The 21,105-nt window shown below is 35.8% G+C and overlaps 2 protein-coding genes across 4 annotated transcripts in view; one reads left to right on the top strand and one right to left on the bottom strand.

The window, feature by feature from the left end:
• Nucleotides 1-21,105, bottom strand: part of LOC125858581 (HMG1/2-like protein) — a 377,596-nt gene that overhangs the window by 244,058 nt on the left and 112,433 nt on the right. The window lies entirely within an intron of this gene.
• Nucleotides 1,566-20,758, top strand: LOC125858543 (uncharacterized). Of its 2 annotated transcripts, none has more exons than XM_049538349.1 (14): nucleotides 1,566-1,715; nucleotides 1,818-1,899; nucleotides 10,667-10,777; nucleotides 11,520-11,617; nucleotides 11,722-11,805; nucleotides 12,207-12,343; nucleotides 14,246-14,318; nucleotides 14,434-14,479; nucleotides 15,614-15,723; nucleotides 15,934-16,041; nucleotides 16,150-16,209; nucleotides 16,389-16,450; nucleotides 17,943-18,255; nucleotides 19,677-20,758. In XM_049538349.1, the coding sequence occupies exons 1-14, from the start codon at nucleotides 1,581-1,583 to the stop codon at nucleotides 20,550-20,552; spliced, it is 2,295 nt and encodes a 764-aa protein (XP_049394306.1). In that variant the 5' UTR covers nucleotides 1,566-1,580; the 3' UTR covers nucleotides 20,553-20,758. The 2 variants fall into 2 exon arrangements, with proteins under 2 accessions (XP_049394306.1, XP_049394305.1); XM_049538348.1 differs by having other exon boundaries at nucleotides 1,572-1,727.

The following is a 21,105-nucleotide window of genomic DNA, read 5'->3' as shown; positions in this document are numbered from 1 at the left end:
TGTTATGGTATTTTAGTGAGCGTTTGGACTTAATATGTAATTGTGAAATTTGAAAAAAAAATCAATCTATTACGAGTTAAAAATGATATTTGAAAATTGAAGTTGTGTTTTGATATGAATATAAATAAAATAAAAAATTGTGAATTTTAGTGTGAAAACAATTTTTAGTTTGAAAAATGGTATGACATAAAATTCTGAAAAAAATATGAGAATTATTCATGATCAAACAGATAGTAAACTTGTCACGTGTTGCAATCACACAGGTGAGACTTTTATCAGCTCGCTATTTTTTACGAGATATAATAAATTTCATCTTATCTGTTGACGTATGACGTATTTTATGAAAGCGAATGTATATCGTTCAATCACATGTAAAAGTTAATGAAAAGTACAAAAATATTGCTCATCATAACTTAATCATATGTTTGTCTTTTCCATAACATTTTAATAGTTTCCTAAAAGCTAAATTATGAGTTAATATTTTTATTAAAATGAAGAGTTCTATTGAAGATAATACAAAATAATGACAACCTAATTATTTTTTCGTTGCGATAGAATCTTGCGTCATTACAGACATATCAAGTTCGTGTATTTATTTATTATAATGATGAGATATTTGTCAAAACTGTGAAGAAAATATAATATAATTTTTAAAAAACACACGTAAAAAATAATTTTCCTGTTTTTAATTAAGACTTGTGAAACATTAGCTCACGGATAACATCAAATATTTATTACTTATAAGATAGACTTTTTTAGTTATTAGAAAATATGTACATGTATTGTAAACTTGATTCTTGAATCATATTTTATATATATATAGGATTTTATCATTTTTGTTGACTCTTACGAGATAAAATAAATATCATGTTTTTATCTACTAACACGTTTTAAAAAGTAAATGCATATCGTCCAATCACATGAAATTGTTTATTGAAACATCCAAAATTAGTATCTATTAATTAAATAAAACCCTCAAAAAAATATTTTAGCCTAATTATAAATTCATCTTCCCTACATCACTTTTACCACTTTTAAGAGTGTCAATCTTAAAATGAAGTGAATTGTTAAATGTGGTGTGAGATAAGGATAATCTAATTGTGTTTTTGCTTTATAAAATTGAGTTATCATGGACGTATCAGATTCGTATATATGTATATTATAATAAGATATTTGTCAAAATAATAAGTAATGTAAAATTTCATTTTATGAGTAGTGATCAACGATTTAAGAGAGTGTTTATAAATATTTGAATTGAGAGGTTTTCATTTTCAACTTTTCTATTTTTTTTTTCCATCTATCTTAACTTTAGTATATGGAAGCTGATCGAAACACCGTAAAAGTATAAAATAACTCTTCTGGTCTCGATTTATACGACACAATTAAATTTTTATGATATAAATTTCTAAATTTTGAATGTAAATTCAGACATTGAAGCAATATGTTTTTTTTATATATATTTAAAAACTATATAAGTACCGTAAATAAAAATAATTAATAACTTAAAATATTTAAAAAACCTATTAAAAGAAAAAATTAATCATTTATACTTTTCTATTGTTTTTGGTCTCACTTCTCAAATGCCCCCCTGTCTTCTCCAGTTGCTATTGTACAGAAGAGTAGAGTTCTCACGTTTCATGGCTGCGATATCAAACTTGACAAGAGAAAATGTCTTACTCTCGCGCCTCAAACTCAAAGCCCTTGTATACTTGCAGGTGCCGTGCTGGGTAAACTCGTTCTATTACATGAATTTTTTTTCTTCTTTCAGGCATATTGTCGAACAGTTTGTAAACATTAGCTGAATTATGTTGTTTCAGAAATTTAAACACACTTTTGCTGAATGTGAACGAGAGTCTCAGGTTTCTGCTGATTCTGGTATTGAATCAGTGGTAGAAGCAGGTAAATATAAGCTTAATACGTTTTGATGCTTTCTGCTTTTTGTGCGGTTTTGCTTTTTAGAAGTTATGTTGTTCTGTTGTAACTTTGCCTATTTGATTGGTAAAGCGTGTAAGCTTGGATATAAATGATGCTGGACGGTTGTAGTAGGTTGATAGTTAGGGTAAAAGATTGCAACAACAAGTGGGATCACAGGAGGGTAGAGTGAACATAGATGTTACTCCTACCTTGTAGAGATAGAGATGTTGTTTATGATATATGCACGTCTTAAAATAAAGCATTTCAAAGCAGTATGAGAAAGAGGAATATAGAAATGAAAGCAGTAACAACGACGAAATAAATATGAAATAGAAAACAATACATAACATATGGATGAAAGAACGGTAACAACAACCAAATAATGTGAAATCAAAGCACCAACAGACACATGTGATAACTAAAATCGAAGAACGTGAAACTAAGAGAATATTGCTAATACTACTAGTAAGAAAGTAGGTACATGTACGACCACCAAACCTATCTCGCAGGAAAGCAAGAGAATGCTCAACTACCAACTAACCTTCTCTTCTAATCCGCGCCCTCCAAACCTACCTATCTAAGCTCATGTTCTCGGTAAGCTCAAGATGCGCCATATCTTGGCTAATCACCTTCCGCAATACTTCCTTGGTGTTACACGATCAGATATTGAGAGAATTCAATGTGTTTTCTATTGAGTAGAATTGCTGAATATATAGGATGTTGTTTACAACAAACTACAGAAGAATAGGGAGATAATATAGCTAACACCACTTAGTCATATTATCCTAAAAAGTATCTCACAAAACTTACCTATCCTGACTAGTTGAGATCACTATCCTAACTTATAGTGATTGAACTTTATCTCTAATATCCCCCCTCAAGCTAAGAAGGTGTTTCCAAGATTCTTAGCTTGCCTCTGATGAGTTGAAACCGGCTGGCGGACAAAGGGTTAGTAAGTATATTTGCTAATTGATTGATAGAGGATATAAACTGCACTGATATATGACCAACCTTGACTTGTTCTCTGACAAAGTGAAAATCAACTTCGCATGCTTCGTTCGTGCCTTAAAACATGGATTAACTGGTAGATATGAAGCTCTCACAACATTTGACTGTGGAATTATGGATTGTCTGTTTAAGCTCTTGAAGAAGAGAATGAAGCCAAATTACTTTTACTGCGGTATTTGTGACCGATCGATACTCAGCCTTGATTAATGATTGAGCAACTGTTGGTTGCTTCTTAGCTTCAAGGCTGTTCTGGGTACATTTTTCTAGGTATCCTATAAGGAGAATGTTGTGGGTTTGGGGGAACGGGAGGAAAAAACCTCGACCATGATATTAAATTTCATCCCATATACACAACAAAACCTCCTGTGGATCTCCTATCATTTGCGTTGCCTTCCTAATCAACATCACAAAAAGCTTGAAGTTGGGAGCTGGGTGAGAAGTAATAAACAGTCATTGGTGCAAGGTGGCTTTGACACATCGAAGAACACTTTTGCAGGCTGTCCAGTGAGTGGTTGTTGGTGCGGATAAATTTTTTCATAATTTGTTCACAGCAGAAGCCAAGTCTGGACGAGTTAGATGAGCGTATTGTAGTGCTCCCACTATTTTCATATAAATCCTGAGATCAACCAGCGGTTCGCCTTCTTGAAGTTGCAGGTTATATGTGCTAGCCATAGGAAACTTGACAGGTGTGGCATTTTCCATGTGAGTAGTGATGAGAAGATCCTGAAGGTGTTTTTGCTGAGAAAGAATAATACAATTGTTGAGATATCTAACTTTGATTCCCAGGAAGTAGTGAATTTTTCTGAGATCTCGCAACTTGAATTCATTGGACAATTGAGTTATGCATGTGTGAACTGCATTTGAGTTACTCCTTTGTGATGATAATATCATCGGCATAGATGCGGATATAAAGAATATCACTGTTTTGGTGTTTGATAAAGAGCGAGGAGTGAGTAATAGAGCCTGCAAAATCAATGGTTTGAATATAAGAACCGAGCCTGTGATACTAAACGTGTGGGGCTTGTTTAGGGATGGCAAATGGGAAGGGCGGGGCGGGTGTGGGTTAAACCCGCATAAACCTGCAAAGTCTTTACCCCGCCCTGCTCCGCCCCGCATAGCATGATTATTTTTTGTTGCCCCGCCCCGCCCCGCTCCACATGAACCCGCCCCGCCCCGCCCCGACTGACAATGCTTAATTCTTTTGTTGAAGGCAGTGTGTTATTTAAATAGCTATGATGCGGATTTCAAAGGTGGTATCTTTCACTTCAAGGATGGAGAACCTGCAGACATTAAAAACACTAACATCTTTTAACTCAAGTTATATTCATTCACCAAATTGACTAAAAATCATTAAAAACACTAACAACTTTTAACTCACATTGCTATACTTGTAAAAAAAATAAAATTCTACACAAACTATATGCACAGAAAGTTGAAGCACCAAAACTGATTCTGAACATATATTTCCATCCAACTCCACATATGAAATCCAAGAATTTTTTAATTCAAGAATTGAGATTCCAATTACAAGAGATTGCTAATCACATTCTTGGATGTTAGACTACTAATCACATTCAACAAAATCAAAAGACTCTCGAGGGCACTACTAATCACATTCAACAAAATCAGAAAAACTCTCCATGCCCTGTTACAACAATAAGGATTCCAAACAGCAAACCTAAAGCAACCGTCTTTATAACTTAAAACAACAGTTTTTTCTAGTTCTCTTTAAATTAGTAAATGGCATCAATAGTTTGTGGGTTAAAAATTAATCATATATGGACCATCACGAGTTATTATTATATTAACAATGAAATTAAGAAACATAATAAAAAAAATAAAAACAAAAATGAGAGGCTTCACTACGACTATTTAAGAAAAGAATTATTCAGGACATTTTGAGTCATTATTTAGTTTCCGAGAGGCAGAGTTTTTTCTTTGCTTCACTCCATTGCGCTTCGTCGTATTGCTGTAAGCCCAATTTAGTTTAAGTTCAAAGAAAAGGAAACCCTAACCCATACCCGCCCCGCCCCAAATATTTTTCTTTTAAAATATTTTGTACTCCCCCTGCCCCGCAAAAGTACTAACCCGCACTGCCCCACAAACACTATTACCCGCTCCGCTTTGCGCCCGCCCAGCCCCATTGCCATCCCTAGGCTTGTTTAAGGCCATAGATTGATTTCCTCTATTTACACACATAATTAGGACATTGTTGATCAATAAAGCCTAAAGGTTGAGAAATGTGCACATCCACTTCTTAGTTTTCATTGAGAAATGCATTGGAAATGTCCAATTGCTGAAGAGTCCATGTATTGGAGATTGCCAAAGAAAGAACAACTCAGACTGTTATAGTCTTGATAACCAAACTGAAAGTGTCACGCCCCGAGCCTACACCCTGGGCGAGACTGGCACTCGAGAAACATTGTTGGCCCCAAGCGAACCCTTGGCCTGACTTACTTACTCAGCGGAAGACTTAGACATAAGAAAGAGAATCCAAATACAAGATAACTCAACATGTCTCAAACTGAACTCATAATGTTTTAAAAATAAACATTTAACTTAGCCAAAATGGCAACTCAAATCTGAACATAAGCCAATAACAAAATGATGACTAATGAACTAACATTTACTATCTATGAAACCTCTAAAACAACTGAGATGGATGTTGGGACAAATCCCACAACATCCTAAAGAACTGATAATAAACTGAAAGTAATAAAAGGGATCCTCCAGAATACAAAGAGGCTCACCAACAGACTCTGAACTGCTCACTGGATCAACGATGCGCTGGATGCTGATCCTAGTTACCTGCGTCTGCATCATAAGACGATGCAGGCCAACTGACATCAGTACATTGAATGTACGAGTATGTGAGTTGGAATGCTAAACACAACATAGGATTGAAAATAATCTGAAAGGAACTGAAGAACTTACCTGGCTCGGCTCAACTCAACTCAACATAACTGAACTCATTTCAATATAAAGCAGTTTAAAAACAAGTGCAATATAAAGAAAAACTGTTTAAAACATGATGTCAACTCTGTGTGTATGCAAAGATACATATAACTCTGAGATGTATGTAAAAATACAAATAAACTGATGTATATAAAAATACAAAATACTGCTGTGGGAGTTTCTCTAACCTACAACCATCACTTAAGAGCTATAGTGACGATACAACACTTTACCTCACGCTGCCAAGGACCATCCTATACCTTGCCGGGGGTATATGACCTAACTCACTAAGTGGACCCACTAGTCTATGCTAAAAAGCATTAAAGGATTCATCTAAAAAGTATGACCCTTTTCTACCCATGATGGCTACATGGTTTATGGAGACGTGAGTTATCTGAACTCAAGCTCGTCCCCATATCGGTGCTCAATACTACTCCCAAAATATACTTTAACTCATATGTTTGTAAAAACAAAACTCTTTCTTCAGTTTGAGATAATTACTCAAAAACTTAGCTTAAAAGCTCTCTTGGAAATCTCAGTTTCCTTTCTTGCTCAAATGTGAAAACATTTTAACTCTTAGGAATACTTAGTTCCCGTATAATCTTTGAAGAATGAACTTTACTCTTACTCTTTACTGAAAACTAACTCAAAGGCTCTTTTGGAAATCTCAATTTCCTTTCTTGTTTAAATGTGAAAACATTTACTCTTTGGGAATACATAGTCCCGATATGCTCTTTTGAAGAAAATGCACTTCAAACTTTACTCTTTGCTTAACTTGAACTTTAAGTCTTAAAACAAAGTTAAAACGTTTGTGAAAGACTTTTGAAAACTTTATAAACTTTTCTTGACTTGCTTCTTAACTTCTAGACTTGACTCTTAACTTTCCTTGAATTGAAGTATGAATTCAAGGTTCATGATCTCATGTTTATGAGTGATTTCATGATGTTTAGACGTACCTTAGAGTGTTGGAATCAACTAGAAAACATAGTTACATCACTAAGGAACTAGTACGAAAAGATAGGGGAGGAATGGGGAGAACTGGCATCCCTGCGCTCTAAGAGGCGCGGGGCGCCAACCCTCAAAATTCAGAGGGCAAGTTGGGGAGCTTTGGCTGGCGCGTCGCCCCAGAGCCCTACATTCAGAGGCTGCTTTGGGGCGCGCTGGCTGGTGCGACCCCCCACCCCCTTCCCCAGGCGTTTGACGACTTTTCTCCTTTGTTTTTCAACTCTAAACCCTCTAAACTTCAATGGTTCTTTCCCCAAACGCTTAGAATCATTTATACCCTCAATATATAATATTCAAACCGAAGTTACACCCGGAAACATGAATCAAATCGCAAGAAACTTCAACAACACAACCCACAAGAATTCAAACGAAACCTTCAACAATGTTCATCAAGAACTCAATTTCTAAACTTTGAAAGACTTAAATTCGCTGAATTAAATCATGGTTGGCGCGTGGGTGAACTAACCCAATGCTATGTGATCTCACATACCTTGTAGGGATCACCCCCGACGAAATCCACAAGCTAAACTTGACGAACTTGACGATTTCCTTGCTTCTCCTTCTCTTTTCTCCTCTTCTTTCCTCTTCTCTAAAACCCTAACTCTTTTCCTAGAGCGTAAAACTGACCAAGTTCAGTTTAGACCCTTAATTCATTCACTAAAACGAATTTAATTAATTGGATAAGGGAAAGACTGAAATACCCTTCAAAAATCCGGATTGGACATTTCCTTATTTGAACAACCCAACTTCCAAAGGGCATAACTTACTCATACGGACTCGGAATCGCGCAAACTCGGCGGTGTTGGAAAGATCATTCTAAGAGCTTTCCAACCATATCTGGAAGTACGCCTAACTCATCTTGAGCTAGGAGTTATGGCCGTTTGACGTTGACCAAAACTCAACTTTTCTTAACTTAAACAAATTTCCAGATTTTCATTCTTTCCAAAAAATGACTATTTCCAATTATTAGCTTCTTCCTATCTATTTCAAATTGCGAGATGTTACAGAAAGTGGCATCATAATCTATTCCCTCAACTTGATTATAGCCATTGTCTACCAAGTGAGCCTAGCACCGGTCGATGCTGTCCTCAAGATGGTGTTTGAGTCAGAAAACCCATTTGCAACTCACAATATTAGAATGTGATGGTTTAGGAACAAGTCCCTATGTTTGATGTTGTATCAAAGCAATTATTTGAGAGCTCATAGCCTTTCTGCATAATGGAACTTTGAGTGCTTTTCTATAGCATGTTGGTTCTGAAAGAGTAACTGAGGAATAACCTTACCATCCAAAACAGACATGAAAGCCAGTGTTTTCTTCTTCTTTGGATTTTTCCTTAGAACCACTGGATGAGTGCATCCAGGTGGTTGTGATGGCTCAGTAGGAGTTGGAAGGACATTCAGTTGCTGCTCCGAAGGAGAATTAATATTATCTTGAGAAGCACTAGAAGATGAGAAGCTTAAACTAGAATTATTGTCGTTGGAAGAATCTACAAAATTATGTGAAAGTGTCGAAGATGATGGTACAATTGTGTCAGGTTGCGGTATTGACGCAATTAATGTGAGCCAAGGAGTGGAATTGAATTGCTTTAGAAGAGTGCCTAGGATAGAGGAATCAGACAACTTTTTCTCCTAATACGGAAACGAGTTTCATCAATATGAACATGTCTACTAAGATAAATTTTATTATCATGAGGATTGAAGCAGACATACCCATGATGGTCCTTAGCATACTCGAGAAAAACACTAGCTGCAGTTCTGTAGGAGAACTTGTGTTGATTGTAGGGTCGTAACAAAGGATAGACCGTGCAGCCAAAGACACGGAGAAATTCATAATCTGGTGAAGTGCCATGAAGTTTTTCAAATGTTGAGACATGGTGAAGCACTTGAATAGGGAGCCTGTTAATTAAGTATGTAGTGGCGTGCATAACGAAGTTTCAAAATCTGGATGGAACTGCACAATGAGCGAGCAGGGTGAGGCATGTATCCATTAGGTGTCTGATTTTCCTTTCAACTTGACCATTTTGCTGATGTGTAGGAGGACAAAGAATGCGATGTTTAATACCATTTTCCTTCAGATAAGTATTGACAGTACAAAAATTACCTCCCCAATCTAATTGGAAATTAATGATTTTGGTTTGAAACTGGTTTTCAATCAGTTTGTGGAATTCGACAAAAGTAGAAAAACCTTATTTTTTTGTTTAATTGGAAATAACCAATAATAAATCCACAAATAGAACACAATACTTTCTCCATAAAAAGGTAAGTTAGGTGCTGGTCCCCATACATCTCCATGAATCAATTCCAATGGCTTACTAGCAATAGAGCCTATGATTGATAAAGAAATCTGACTATGTTTGCTTAAACAACAAGCTTCATATGGCCAACTGATTATATTGAATACTAGGCAAATAGAACTTATTAACAAGAAAGATGATTGTTGATTGTTGAGGATGACCAAGCCGAGCATGCCAATCGGGTGCAACAGTCCGAGCTGATTTAAAAGCTTTGCTCTATCCTGTAATGTCCTCTAATGCAGCAATAGGAAGCCTGTAACTCCGTCCTCAGCTATTCCCTGCAACAACACCTTTTTATCTGTCTGATGCTTCACAGTAAACCCATCAGAGTCTAATTAAAAGAACATTGATTGTCTTTAGCAAATTTATTAACAGACAACAATTGTTGTTGTATGGCATTGAATTCATCAGGAGACAGAGGTGTGCCAGCCGCAGCAAGCTCATCAACGATAGCTTTAGCTTCGAGAAAAAATTAAGCCAGTGTTTGTCACCAAGAGTCATGTTTTGCAAGGTGATGTGTAATTGGACTCTTTTAGCGTTGTTGCTGATGCCAAATTCGTTCGAGAGAGCGGTCTAAGCTTCAAAGGCAGTATATAAACCAGTCACATAAGGAAAAAATTCCTCTATTAAAGATGATAAGTTCCAACTTGTTGGAGTTGGTCTTCTTGCAACCACTTTAGATAATTAGAATTTGCTTATGAGTGATTTATTTTGGTATTGATGATGGTGGAAGGAGGTGCTGATGTACCATTGATATGATTGAATAGATTGTAACATTTGATGATGGGAACAAGTTGAGTTTTCCAAGTCAGGTAGTTTGTTGGTTTGAGTTTTATCAAAAAAGAAAGTTGAGCATGGAGTATAGTAGCAAAAAGACTTGGAGTGGTTAAGGTGGTTGTTGTGAGGTGGAATCTGAAAGTTGAGAAGTTATGATTCCATAGTAGGCTCTGGTACCATGTTACACAATCAGATGTTGAGGGAATTCAATGTATTTTATTGAGTAGAATTGCTGAATATATACGCAGTTGTTTACAACAAGCTATAAAAGAATAGGGGAGATAATATAGCTAACAACACTTCACCGTATTTCCTAAAATGTAGCTAACAGAACTTATCTATCCTGACTAGTAGAGATCACTATCCTAACTTATAGTGATCGAACTTTATCTAACACTTGGCCAGGCTCGACCTCTGCTAACGCCCACCATTGCCAACCTCCCACACCTCCTTACTGGGACATCTACATTTCTCCTTTTTTGCAAGGTAGAGAGGTTGTTTTTGATAGACCCTTGGCACAAAATTGAGAAAATTATTGACCAAAGAGAAAGAATAAAGACTGACTTTGTTTTCGGCTAGTCTGTTTTCATTGGCTATGATAGATGATCTGCAAACATTGGGTAGGAGAGGCAGTGCTGCAAACTTGTGATTGAATGAAAATGTTATTTGTGGAGTAAGGAGTTGAATTATGATATGTGATGGTTATGATTCAGGTCAAATTGACTTCTCAAAATGGAGGAAGCTGGACTCTAGGAACTTTGGGATTAGTAGATCAATGATACCACCATCTCCCCGGGTTGTTCTGAAGATTCTGCATGGTGAAGGTGATAATTTTTTGTTGTGTTCGATCATTCTGGTCTGGCTACCCGAGTATGTGTTACATAACTATGGGACCTCAAACTTATCAATTTACTTTCAAATGTTGAAACTGTTTTTTGTTTTGAATTGTACCTGTCATGAGCGAGGCAAAACCAATTCTTTTCCTCCACTCCCCACTCCATCCCCCCACCCCCACGTCAAAAAGGTGACTGCCTCTTCAAAGATCAAGTGCATTTGATTGGTAAACGGGATTTTTGTTGCGGTACTCAGAGTTGAATCAATAAAATCAAGTGTGTTAAACCGGAGAGAAGCCAACTTAGGCCATGTTTGCACAATAATGGTAAGTACTAACAATGAAGTAGGAATATTCTAGACGCTTCTGAAAAAGTAGAATATTTGAGAATATCCTACAATTTCTTTTACATCTGTTGTGCATGAGCATTGAAAACACATAATCTGGGATCTTTTCTATTATCCCTGATGCATGTAATGGAATGAAGTACTAGTGGTAGAGAGATGTCAACCAATTAGTTGAATATTCTTTGACTCAAGTTCCTTGTGTCCAGGCATGTTGTGAATCTCAACACACTTTAACGTAACCTAATAATTTGCTTGGATATAAAAACCCTAAGTTTTCCACCCTTATCCCATACCACTCCATTTGCAAGTCTCCTGTTTTTTTTTTAAGATCATATGTATGCCTTTCTTTTTAATCGATTATCCTGTGACCGAAACCTCAATATACAGGGTTTGAAGCGTACCTGGTTGGTGGATGTGTCAGAGATCTAATTCTCAATAGAATACCAAAAGATTTTGATATAATCACAAATGCAACACTTCGACAGGTTCTTGATGAATGTGAAATCATCACCTAGTTATGAGACAACTACATTAGGTTTCAGTAACGCATAGTTCGGCTCTAACATTTATGCTATCATATCTTTTGCAGATAAAAAAGCAATTTCGTCGTTGTGAAATAGTTGGACGAATATTTCCAATATGTAGAGTGCATGTCAAAGGTTCTATAGTTGAGGTTGGCACAACTCCTTTGGGATACTAATTGGGCTACCTTTCTATACATCTATGGTTGGGTATGGGCACAAACAATTTCCCATTGTACACATTATGCTGTACCAACAAATATATATTTTAACTTAAATAAGAATTTCAAAAAAAATTCAACTAATGTTTGGTGAAGTGAGAAGTGCTCGAGTTGCAAGTCACATTATTTTTTTTTTAAAATTTTACCATTTTGATCACCACAGAAGAAGGAAGAACATTCTGATTTGGTATCCAGACCACAGGAAAATCTCCTTTTGTTTAAGTGAAGAGACAATTAGAGATCAATCTCAAAAAAGTAGAAGATAAATTAGAGACCTGGAACCCTTGTTACAATCGCAGCTACTGAAGTACTTCATATTCCAATTACTGCAGGTATCAAGTTTTGATACTGTGGCAAAACATGCTGAAAAGGAAGAGGCACCCTTAGTTCCTAAAATGCCTAAGGGATGTCCTGAGAAAGATTTCATTCTCTGGAACAATTCCATGCACAGAGACTTCACTATTAACAGGTACCTTTTGTTTTGTATTTTCTTAAGGGGATGGAGCTAAAAATGTTCTGTGGACTTCTCATGGGGAAAGAAGGCATAGCAAAGGTTATAACTTTTAGTTCGGGACTTAATCCCATTCCCCCCCTCTCCACACAAAAAAAAAAAAAGGAAAAGAAAAAGAAGGATAATTTGATTCATAACATCCAGATTTGTTGCTCAGTTCAAACTTTTGCCATTTTGATTTTTTGGCGCTGGTGTTGATCTACTATGCTAAATAATCCGGAAAGGACAACGAATTTAGAACTATCTAAAATTTTGACTAAAATGTGGAGGAACTAATTGTTGCAAGAGGGAAGTTTTGTGAACTTCCATCCTTGAGTTCTCCCTGCTGTGGCTCTATTTAGGATATGAACAATTCTACATTTTTAATTTCTGATTTTTTTTTTTTAAGAAATATTTATATTTGGATTAAATGGTTTATACATCAAAAAGTTCCCTTCAATGCACCCAACAATTATGAAGCTATCACTCAAACCTTGGATCATTATGAAGACACATCTATCATTTAAAATGTGGATTAAACCAGAAAAGTACACGAATTTTATTGGATTAAGCGACAATTGTATACTTTTCAGATGAACTAACTTTTGTTCTTTCTAGATTTTTAATATAATTGGTTGAAAGTTAAAGAGTCAGAGTGGAAGAGATGGGTTGATTTTGCAAAGAATTAGTTTGCTAGAAATATACGTTTAGATCATTTTTGGTATTTTGAGAATTATGTTTCCCAAAGAAACTGAATTTATTTTTAAAATATCAAGCGCCATTGATTTTAGTTGCTAAAACAGGAATTCTACTTGTTAAGGGTACTGCTATGCGGCGTTTGATTTAGTTTGCCAGAAATCTAAGTTTAGATCATTTTTGGTATTTCAAGAACTTATGTTTCCCAAAGAAACTGAATTTATTTTTTAAATATCAAGCACCATTGATTTTAGTTGCTAAGACAGGAATTCTACTTGTTAAGGGTACTGCTATGCTGCATTTGATTTCACCACATGGGATCATTGATGACTCAGTGTTAATTATGAACAAATGATCCAGTGGTTTATACATTTCATCTTTTTTTGGATGAGAAAAGTTGAGAGGAAACTGTTAACGGTTTTCGGGGCTATAACTAAGAAGTTGGAACTGGCTGTTGCTCATTTTCTTGGATGGTTGGGACTGCAGGAAGAGAGAGATAGTCAACTGGATTGGTATATAATTGTAGTGTTTTTTCAACAAGTTGTTGGTGATGTTCTAGGTGCTTTATTTAGTTCACTTGATCCTGTCCTTATTCTTAGCATCTGCAAGTAGATTTTGGTAAAAAGGCAAAAAACTGAAGATATTAAACCCTATTCTATTTCAATGAACTTGGTTAATGTTATAACACAGTTGTTACCATGGCATGCTGGTGAGATATGAATTAACAGCTGTTCTAGAGCATTATAGCATTTTGGGAAGCTAAACTAAGCAATTTATTTTGCTAAATGTAATTATGTAATACATATTGATATTCTCTGTGTTAGATGTTAAACTGATTCCTTTTTTTTTTTCTGAAGAAGGTAACAAATATTTTATAAATGAACATTAAACTGATGTCTTTATCAGTATCTTTCAATGGAGAATCCTCCACAAAATAAGAATGAATTGTACTACCTGGTATCCATATGTAGGTTACATGTAAAATGTCTATTCTTTTTGTTCTATGAACCTATTTTTTACATACTAGAGAAAATTGGGCCAGACAATATGCTTTATTTGAAGTTCACAAGTTATGGCCTGCGGGATGATTAGTTTTGGTTGTAGTGGTGATTGATAGATACCTAAATTTTTGAGTTTTTGGGTGCTATTTAACTCATTATTATGTTTCTAAAATCATGGAAACAGCTTATTTTTCAACCCGTTCGTGAATAGAATCTATGATTATGCCAATGCAATGCAGGACCTAAGATCGTTAAAGGTGAGATTATTATCTTCACATATGTACTTTATTAAAATTATCTTCAAGTATGTAATGGAAACCAATTCCTTTGATGTGTTGGAATTTGAAAAGGTTTATTTTGATATGAATTCAGCTACGGACTTTGGTGCCTGCTCACTTGTCATTTGGAGAAGATTGTGGTAGGTGCAATTATTCAAAAGTTTGTCATGAATTGAGACTTAGTATCATACTTCTTCCATTCCGAAAGGAATATATACTTTATTTTTGTATTTGCTTATTTTACTATTCATTACAAATCAAAACATACACATGTTCAACCTTTTTCCTTAATGACTACACAAAGTTAAAACTTAATTTGGGTTGGAAGCATTACTATTTTATTGGATTAAATTCATTGGACCCCTTTCATCCATCACTCATTTTGCTTATTGCAACACTAAACAGTTATTTAGTATACTTAACATTATAGATCTTTAATTTTTTAACTACTTCAAACAATTTCATGATGGACCGTCAGATTCTCATGGGGAAATGTTCTTATTTCAGCAATACTCTTAATCCCTTAGCTGTTCACTTCTCTTGTAGCTTCCCCTCCTCCAAAAAGTTGTTGCCCTCCTTTGGCATAGTTTTAAGTTCCCATGAGACTGTTATGTCTATTATTGTTTGCAACACTACTATATTAGGATTAGAAAATTTATGAAAACATTGTGGAACTCTGGGAAAGAGGGCTAGAGCATAAACTTAAGAACACAGCAAGAATGAAAGAAATTCAATTTGGAACATGCCATGTAGATCTAGAATGTAGGCTATTAGATTGATGGCTAGCGCGAAAGGAAGAAAAATCTGCGTGGTATTATCTATTGACTTAGAGAAAGCATATGATAGAGTACTACGGAAGATCATTTGGTGGTTGATTTATAGAGGTCTAAACTTTTCCTCCAAGAAAGGAATAACCTAAATATGGCACAGATCTTTTCCAACAAGGAAACTTTTTCCACCAAGAAAGGTAATTCTAGTTATGGTAGAAAATCAAATATGGTGGAAATTCAGGGTAAACCCTAACACACAAGGTGTAAACATGGGGTAACATGAGGTTTTAAGATTTAGGGAAATTCTCTTTGTTAGCAAAGAACAAAAGGATTTTCGGCGTTTTGCTGCCAATCAATTTGGCACAACGTAGAGTTAGAACGCTTTAAGAGTAAGTAAAAGTAGAAAGGGGATGGCAATGTTGAATTCAAGGATAGATGGGGGCAACATGAATTTAACCCTAATTGTTAATATGATGGAACTAATCTTGGATTCTTTTTTCTCAGCAAGAATCTTGCGTGGCTTGAGATTGGCTGCCCGTCTTAACTTATCCTTTACAAAGGAGATAGAAGATGCTATGCATGAACTCTCGTCAGCCATCATGAGCTTGTCCAATGTATAAACAATGATTTCTGGTTAAGTTATTTATCTGGCTTAATCATTCTCTTCATCTTTTCCCCCAATGTTTGCCTTTCTCTTTGTTATTTGTCCCTTCTTCTCATTGTTGAACATCCCTGAAGCCCTAAACGTTCCTGTTCTCCTAAGGGAGTTCTCTACATCATATGCTCCATTTTCACTGATATTTCTCTGTTTATTGTGCTTGCAGCCTAGAATAATGATGGAACTGAACTATATGATGTCATATGGGGCTGCAGAGCCTTCTCTTTCTTTACTTCAGAGATACAATATCCTTGAGATTGTGTTGCCATTTCATGTATGTCCATATTGCTGCATGACCTGCATCTAATTTTGGCTGCTGACAAAATGGTACACCTTTTAAGAATTGTGGAAATAGCTTGATGTGCATGTATATCATTTTCAGGGGACATACCTTACTCAACAGGCTAGTAAACAATTGGGTAAAAGTTCTGTGATGCTGATGGTATGCTCTTTATTGCTTCGACTCATTTTATAACTCTGAAAAAATTTATAAGTCCTTAATTAGCTTTTCCTGTGTATGTTGCATGCGCATGTGGGCATATTCATTTTCTAAAGTAATATTTTGTTGGTTCTTTCACTTGTGTTTTAAGCATATAATTTATCAGTCATGGCTTTCTTCAGAAATTATTTTCCAGCTTGGATCAATTGGTCACCTGTGGTCAACCTTCGCATGATAGTGTGTGGTGAGTTGATATTATATTTTTTTCAAATAAAGCATTTGGTCTAATGACATGAATTTTTTTTGAGGTTTTTTGTCTCATTTTGGCATTTGATTGTTTTCTCACCCTTCCAAATAGTTAGTGACATATAATATTGTGCCTGTGACGTGACATTGCTGTAGCTTTATCATATGAGTCGAGTTCCTTTTGCTTTTATTCTGAGCTCTGGTGCAGATATGTTGATTATTGGATTCTTGATCTCCATGAGGCTTTTGCTTTCCATACCCCTGTCTCTTCTTTGCTGACACTTTCTCCCTAATAGGGATAGTCTTCATTTTTGGATATTATTGTATCTACTGCTGCTTTTAGAGCTGTAATTTGATATATAAGTTTCTCTGTGGTTCTGGACTTGTCTAATTGGAAGATCCATTATTTTTTATCATCTCTTCTATCATAGTACCTTGCAACTGTATAACAGAGCTATTATGCTTTGCTTGGTGTCAAGTGCTGACTTGGATAGGAAGAATTTCTGAGATTGACTAGCTGAAATCCTGCTGTTGTTAAGCTAAGGGTGGACCTTGCAGTCATCTCTTTTGGTTATCTTTATGCTTTGAACCAAACAAGTGGTCATTCCTAATCTTTTTATGCTTTGAACTAAACAAGTGTTCATTCCTAATCAATGATATATTGTTATCCTGTGGACACCTTCTAATACCCTTCTCTCTTACTTTGTGGTGTGAGTTGTTTTTGGTTTAAGATGTCTTGTTTAAGCTTTCACATGGCTAGCGAATGAATGCATTTGTTATTTATATGATAAGGCAATGTTAAATATAGTTCCTATGGGTTTGGGAGCTTGCACTTCTCCTCCCTTTACGAAGGAATAGGCATATAATTTCAGTGTTAAGTGTTGAAGTAAAGCCATCGAGCCTTCATCTACTACAGAATTTTCATAGTCAGGACAACGTGCAACAGTAAGAATAGTAAACAAGCATCTTCTTGTGTCTATCGTTTTACATTTTAATTTCTGGACACTGCTAGTTGAAGCATTTATTGCCTTCCTGACTTCAAAAGCCCAAGTCAGCATCATCACTACTAGAATTTCTTAGTGCATCTCAGATAATACTTCTACGTAGCTTCCTTCATTTTTTGTTTTTTAAATTGCAAATTAGGGCCAATTTAGACATTTAAAGATTTGTTTTTTTTATGTGGTGCTTTCATTGTATAGCACATTTACTCTGGCGTATTCCATAGTTCAATTGTGCTGATCCATTGCATTCAGCATATGAAACCTTTGGAGTCATGTTTCTAACTCTACTTCACGGCAGATGTTGCAGCTCATAGTCTACCTTCCTACTGTCACAATAGTGGATTCTACTGACTTAGACCACTTTGCTATCACGAATTCAACAGTAGACTTTAGATGAATTGACCTGCACTAATATTGAGAGAACTCCTTGTTACAGCTGGGAATTGGGATAATTGACAAAATTTTCCTTTTCAATGATGTGCATGACAGGGTTGCACTCTTGGTGTTTCATATGGCATTGATCACACATCCCCAACATGTGCTTGTCATCCTGACTTTTGCTTCTGTATTGTATCACGCAAATTGGAAGGAAGCTGTTAAATTTGCAGAAAAGCATTCTGAAGATGCAGCTGTTTATGGACCAGAATTCTCTGATTCTCAAGGCTCCATTTCAGATGATGAACTTGCAAAAAAAGTTGCACAGCTGGCAGTGCAAGTCCAAAAATCTATAAACATTTTAACCGACAGGGACAGCCTCCTGGAAGCAATGTCCAAGTTCCCAGGTGCCCCATGCTCTGGTTTGGTGGGTAAACATACTTTGACTTCTAAATGTAACTGTTGTTTACACCAATACAGTTTGTCTGTCTTGTTTTTTCACTTTGTTTGGGTACACTGTACAGTTTATTTTTCACCCATATGGTTCTTCAGAGTAATGATCGACTTTTGTGGAAGATCCAAATTTAGTTCATGCTGTTTACCCAAGTGTTAAATAGACTAATTTCTATTCCTATCTGAAAGCAGAAGCTGCATTAATCATTTTCCAATAATAATATGGGGAAAATGTGTGATCGATAATTCTATGTGGAATTTTCTATTGATAAACGAGTAATTAACTTTTAATGGCTTGAATATGGTTGACTTATTATTTTTTCGTCAAGTCTGTTTCTTAATCTGTGATTATGGAAAGGTCAAACATTTAGTAATACTTGCTATGAGTTACTTAATTCCTTCATACAACAAGACATAGATCTTTCTAAACCTTTTTGCAGTGCATTCCATGGACGGAAAAGGATTAAATACGTTCTTAGATACTATTAAAAGGCATGCATCGGCAATTTCCTAACGTAGAATCTAGCTCATTATACTCGCAAGGAGCTTGTTAAACCCTGTTTCTATGTAAATTTTGTGACTTATGAAGTTAGTGATTCAGGTTTCCTGCAACAAAATGGACCAGTATCTCTGAACCTAATGTAAAGGTTTTTATTTATTTCGTAAACAACATAGTATCTTTCATCTAACTTTTTTTGGAAATTTAGGACTTGGAATAAATGCAACTCCCTCCCTCTCTTCCTCTCCATCATAAACAGCCCTAATAGATTCATTGAGAAAGCAGCTCAGCTTATCCACAAAGTAAATACTAGTTGTGCATATGGTCATGATTTTATTTCTTGATTTGAAGATAAATGGCGGACACGGATTAGGGTAGAAGGTCAGTTAGGTAGTTGAGAGTTGTCTCACTTTGTCATTCATACCAATAGTCGTAGTATTACTCTAGGAGTTTCTTGTGGTTCCATTTCTGTTACTATTTACTGTTTCTTTTCCATTCAATTATCGTGTTATTTTGTGGTAGTGACTGTTCTTTTTTAGTATGCTTGTCATGCTTTATTCAGCATTTTGTCTCGACTTCTTCACTTCCATTGTTTTCTTTTTTCGAACTGCTTTGTAATGCTTTCACTTGAGCCGAGGGTCTATTGGAAGCAACCTCTCCACCTTGTAGGGGTAAGGTTTGTGTACACACTACCCTCCCCAGACCTCACTTGTGGGATTACACTGGGTATGTTGTTGTAAAATAAAATGGGGAGAAACGGAGAAGCAAATCTAGTAGACTTTAATTCTCGTGCCCTCCTACTTGAGAAGTGTTTAATAGGCTATCAGAATGGTAATTGCTCTTATTATTATTTTAACGAGTTTTTCTTGACTGTAATGGAGATGTCTGCTTTGCAGGTCTTTGTATCAAACAAAATGGGCAGGGCTGTCGAGCTAATGTTTGACATTCTAGTGAAAGATGTTACGTCTCTCAAAACTAGGAAGGACGTTTACAGGATAGATTACGTTTCTCTTGGGAAAGGAAATATGTGTGAGACAAGGTTTCTTCTTGGCAAAGTTATCCTTGATACCATAATTCCTAGAGTCACCCAGGGTGTTAAAGTGATCAAAGAGGGAAAACATATCCTGCTTGGAGTTGATGGTCAACAGAAGGAAGATGCTTCCCACGAGAATTTCCTTGAAAATTTGAAGCTAATGAAGCTGAAGTTTGTGTCAGATGATAACTTGCTTAATGAAAATTATCAACTCCAACACGATATTTTTGAGAAGAAAAGGTTAAATCACGAGGGATGTAGTGATTTGGTGGAGGCAGTAACTAAGAAGCAGAAGATTGTTGCTGCTGAGCACTACGAGGAGTTGGCTGTCAAGAAGCAAGATTTGATTGATGATACATATTGTCTCAGTCAGGAACTGGATAGAGTGAGGGAAACTGTCACTATGAAGAAATTTAAGGGTGAGGATGCTCAGTTGCCGAAGGATGAAATAAGGATGCTGCTGGAAGAGGTGAAATATCAACAACACTGTCGCGACGCAACAGGAAAGGAGAAAAAGAATGCTGTCATTAACCCTTTGAATCTTTTGATGAATAATGTGGCTACTAAGGATCACAAATTCACAGATAAGTATGATTCCTTGCAACAAGAACATAGTATTGATGAAGTAAACAAGAAGTTAGATGGTGAAAATCATAATTCTCGGGGGAAGAAATTTGCTTCAGCTCAGAAGGGCAAACGAACGGTTAGCAAACAGTCACTTTCAACTCTTTTTAGGTGAATTGCCTTTTGTTTGTTGTAAATTAGATGTTCTTACAAGTAGCAAAGAGTAAAATCTGAATCTGTATTAGTCCATTTTATATAAGCAGAACCTAAATCCAGGTACATGGCAATAGAGACAGAGTTAATTGGTTGTGTTTGCCATTTTTTTGACATTGAAATAATTTATCATATGGTTAGTAACTTTAATTGTAATCGTTCAGAATAGTTCCTCTTCATATTTGGAGTGGGATCAGTATTTTGTGTGTTAATTCATAGCCAATAGCCTAATATGAAATATCCCACAATTGATTATTTAGGATTGAGTCGAATTTATTTTGGACTGAGGCGTAGTTATTGAAGAAATTTTGAGATTTTGGCCCGACTTATGTTGGTGCGTAAGTTCAAAGACCTTGGGAGTATAGGCTCACCCCTCCGGTCTCCTCCCAAGTCCCAACTTAAATACTCTCCCTGTCCCAATTTATATGACTTATTTTTTTTTAGTTAGTTTAAAAAAGAATTACACATTTATATATTTAGCACTCCCTCCGTCTCATTCTATGTTGCACTTTTCG

Source organism: Solanum stenotomum, chromosome 3 (assembly GCF_019186545.1).
Source record: "Solanum stenotomum isolate F172 chromosome 3, ASM1918654v1, whole genome shotgun sequence".
Lineage (NCBI taxonomy): Eukaryota > Viridiplantae > Streptophyta > Magnoliopsida > Solanales > Solanaceae > Solanum > Solanum stenotomum.
The sequence above is the reverse complement of the archived record's forward strand: the minus strand, read 5'-3'. Positions and strand labels throughout refer to the sequence as shown.

Bases quoted from the DNA above. Each gene is read 5' to 3' on its own strand.
- LOC125858543 (XM_049538348.1), top strand. From the start codon at position 1,581: ATGCCCCCCTGTCTTCTCCAGTTGCTATTGTACAGAAGAGTAGAGTTC. The intron at 14,480-15,613 runs GTAGGTGCAATT...CTTTTTTCTCAG, and splicing joins GTCATTTGGAGAAGATTGTG to CAAGAATCTTGCGTGGCTTG. The intron at 18,256-19,676 runs GTGGGTAAACAT...TCTGCTTTGCAG, and splicing joins GTGCCCCATGCTCTGGTTTG to GTCTTTGTATCAAACAAAAT.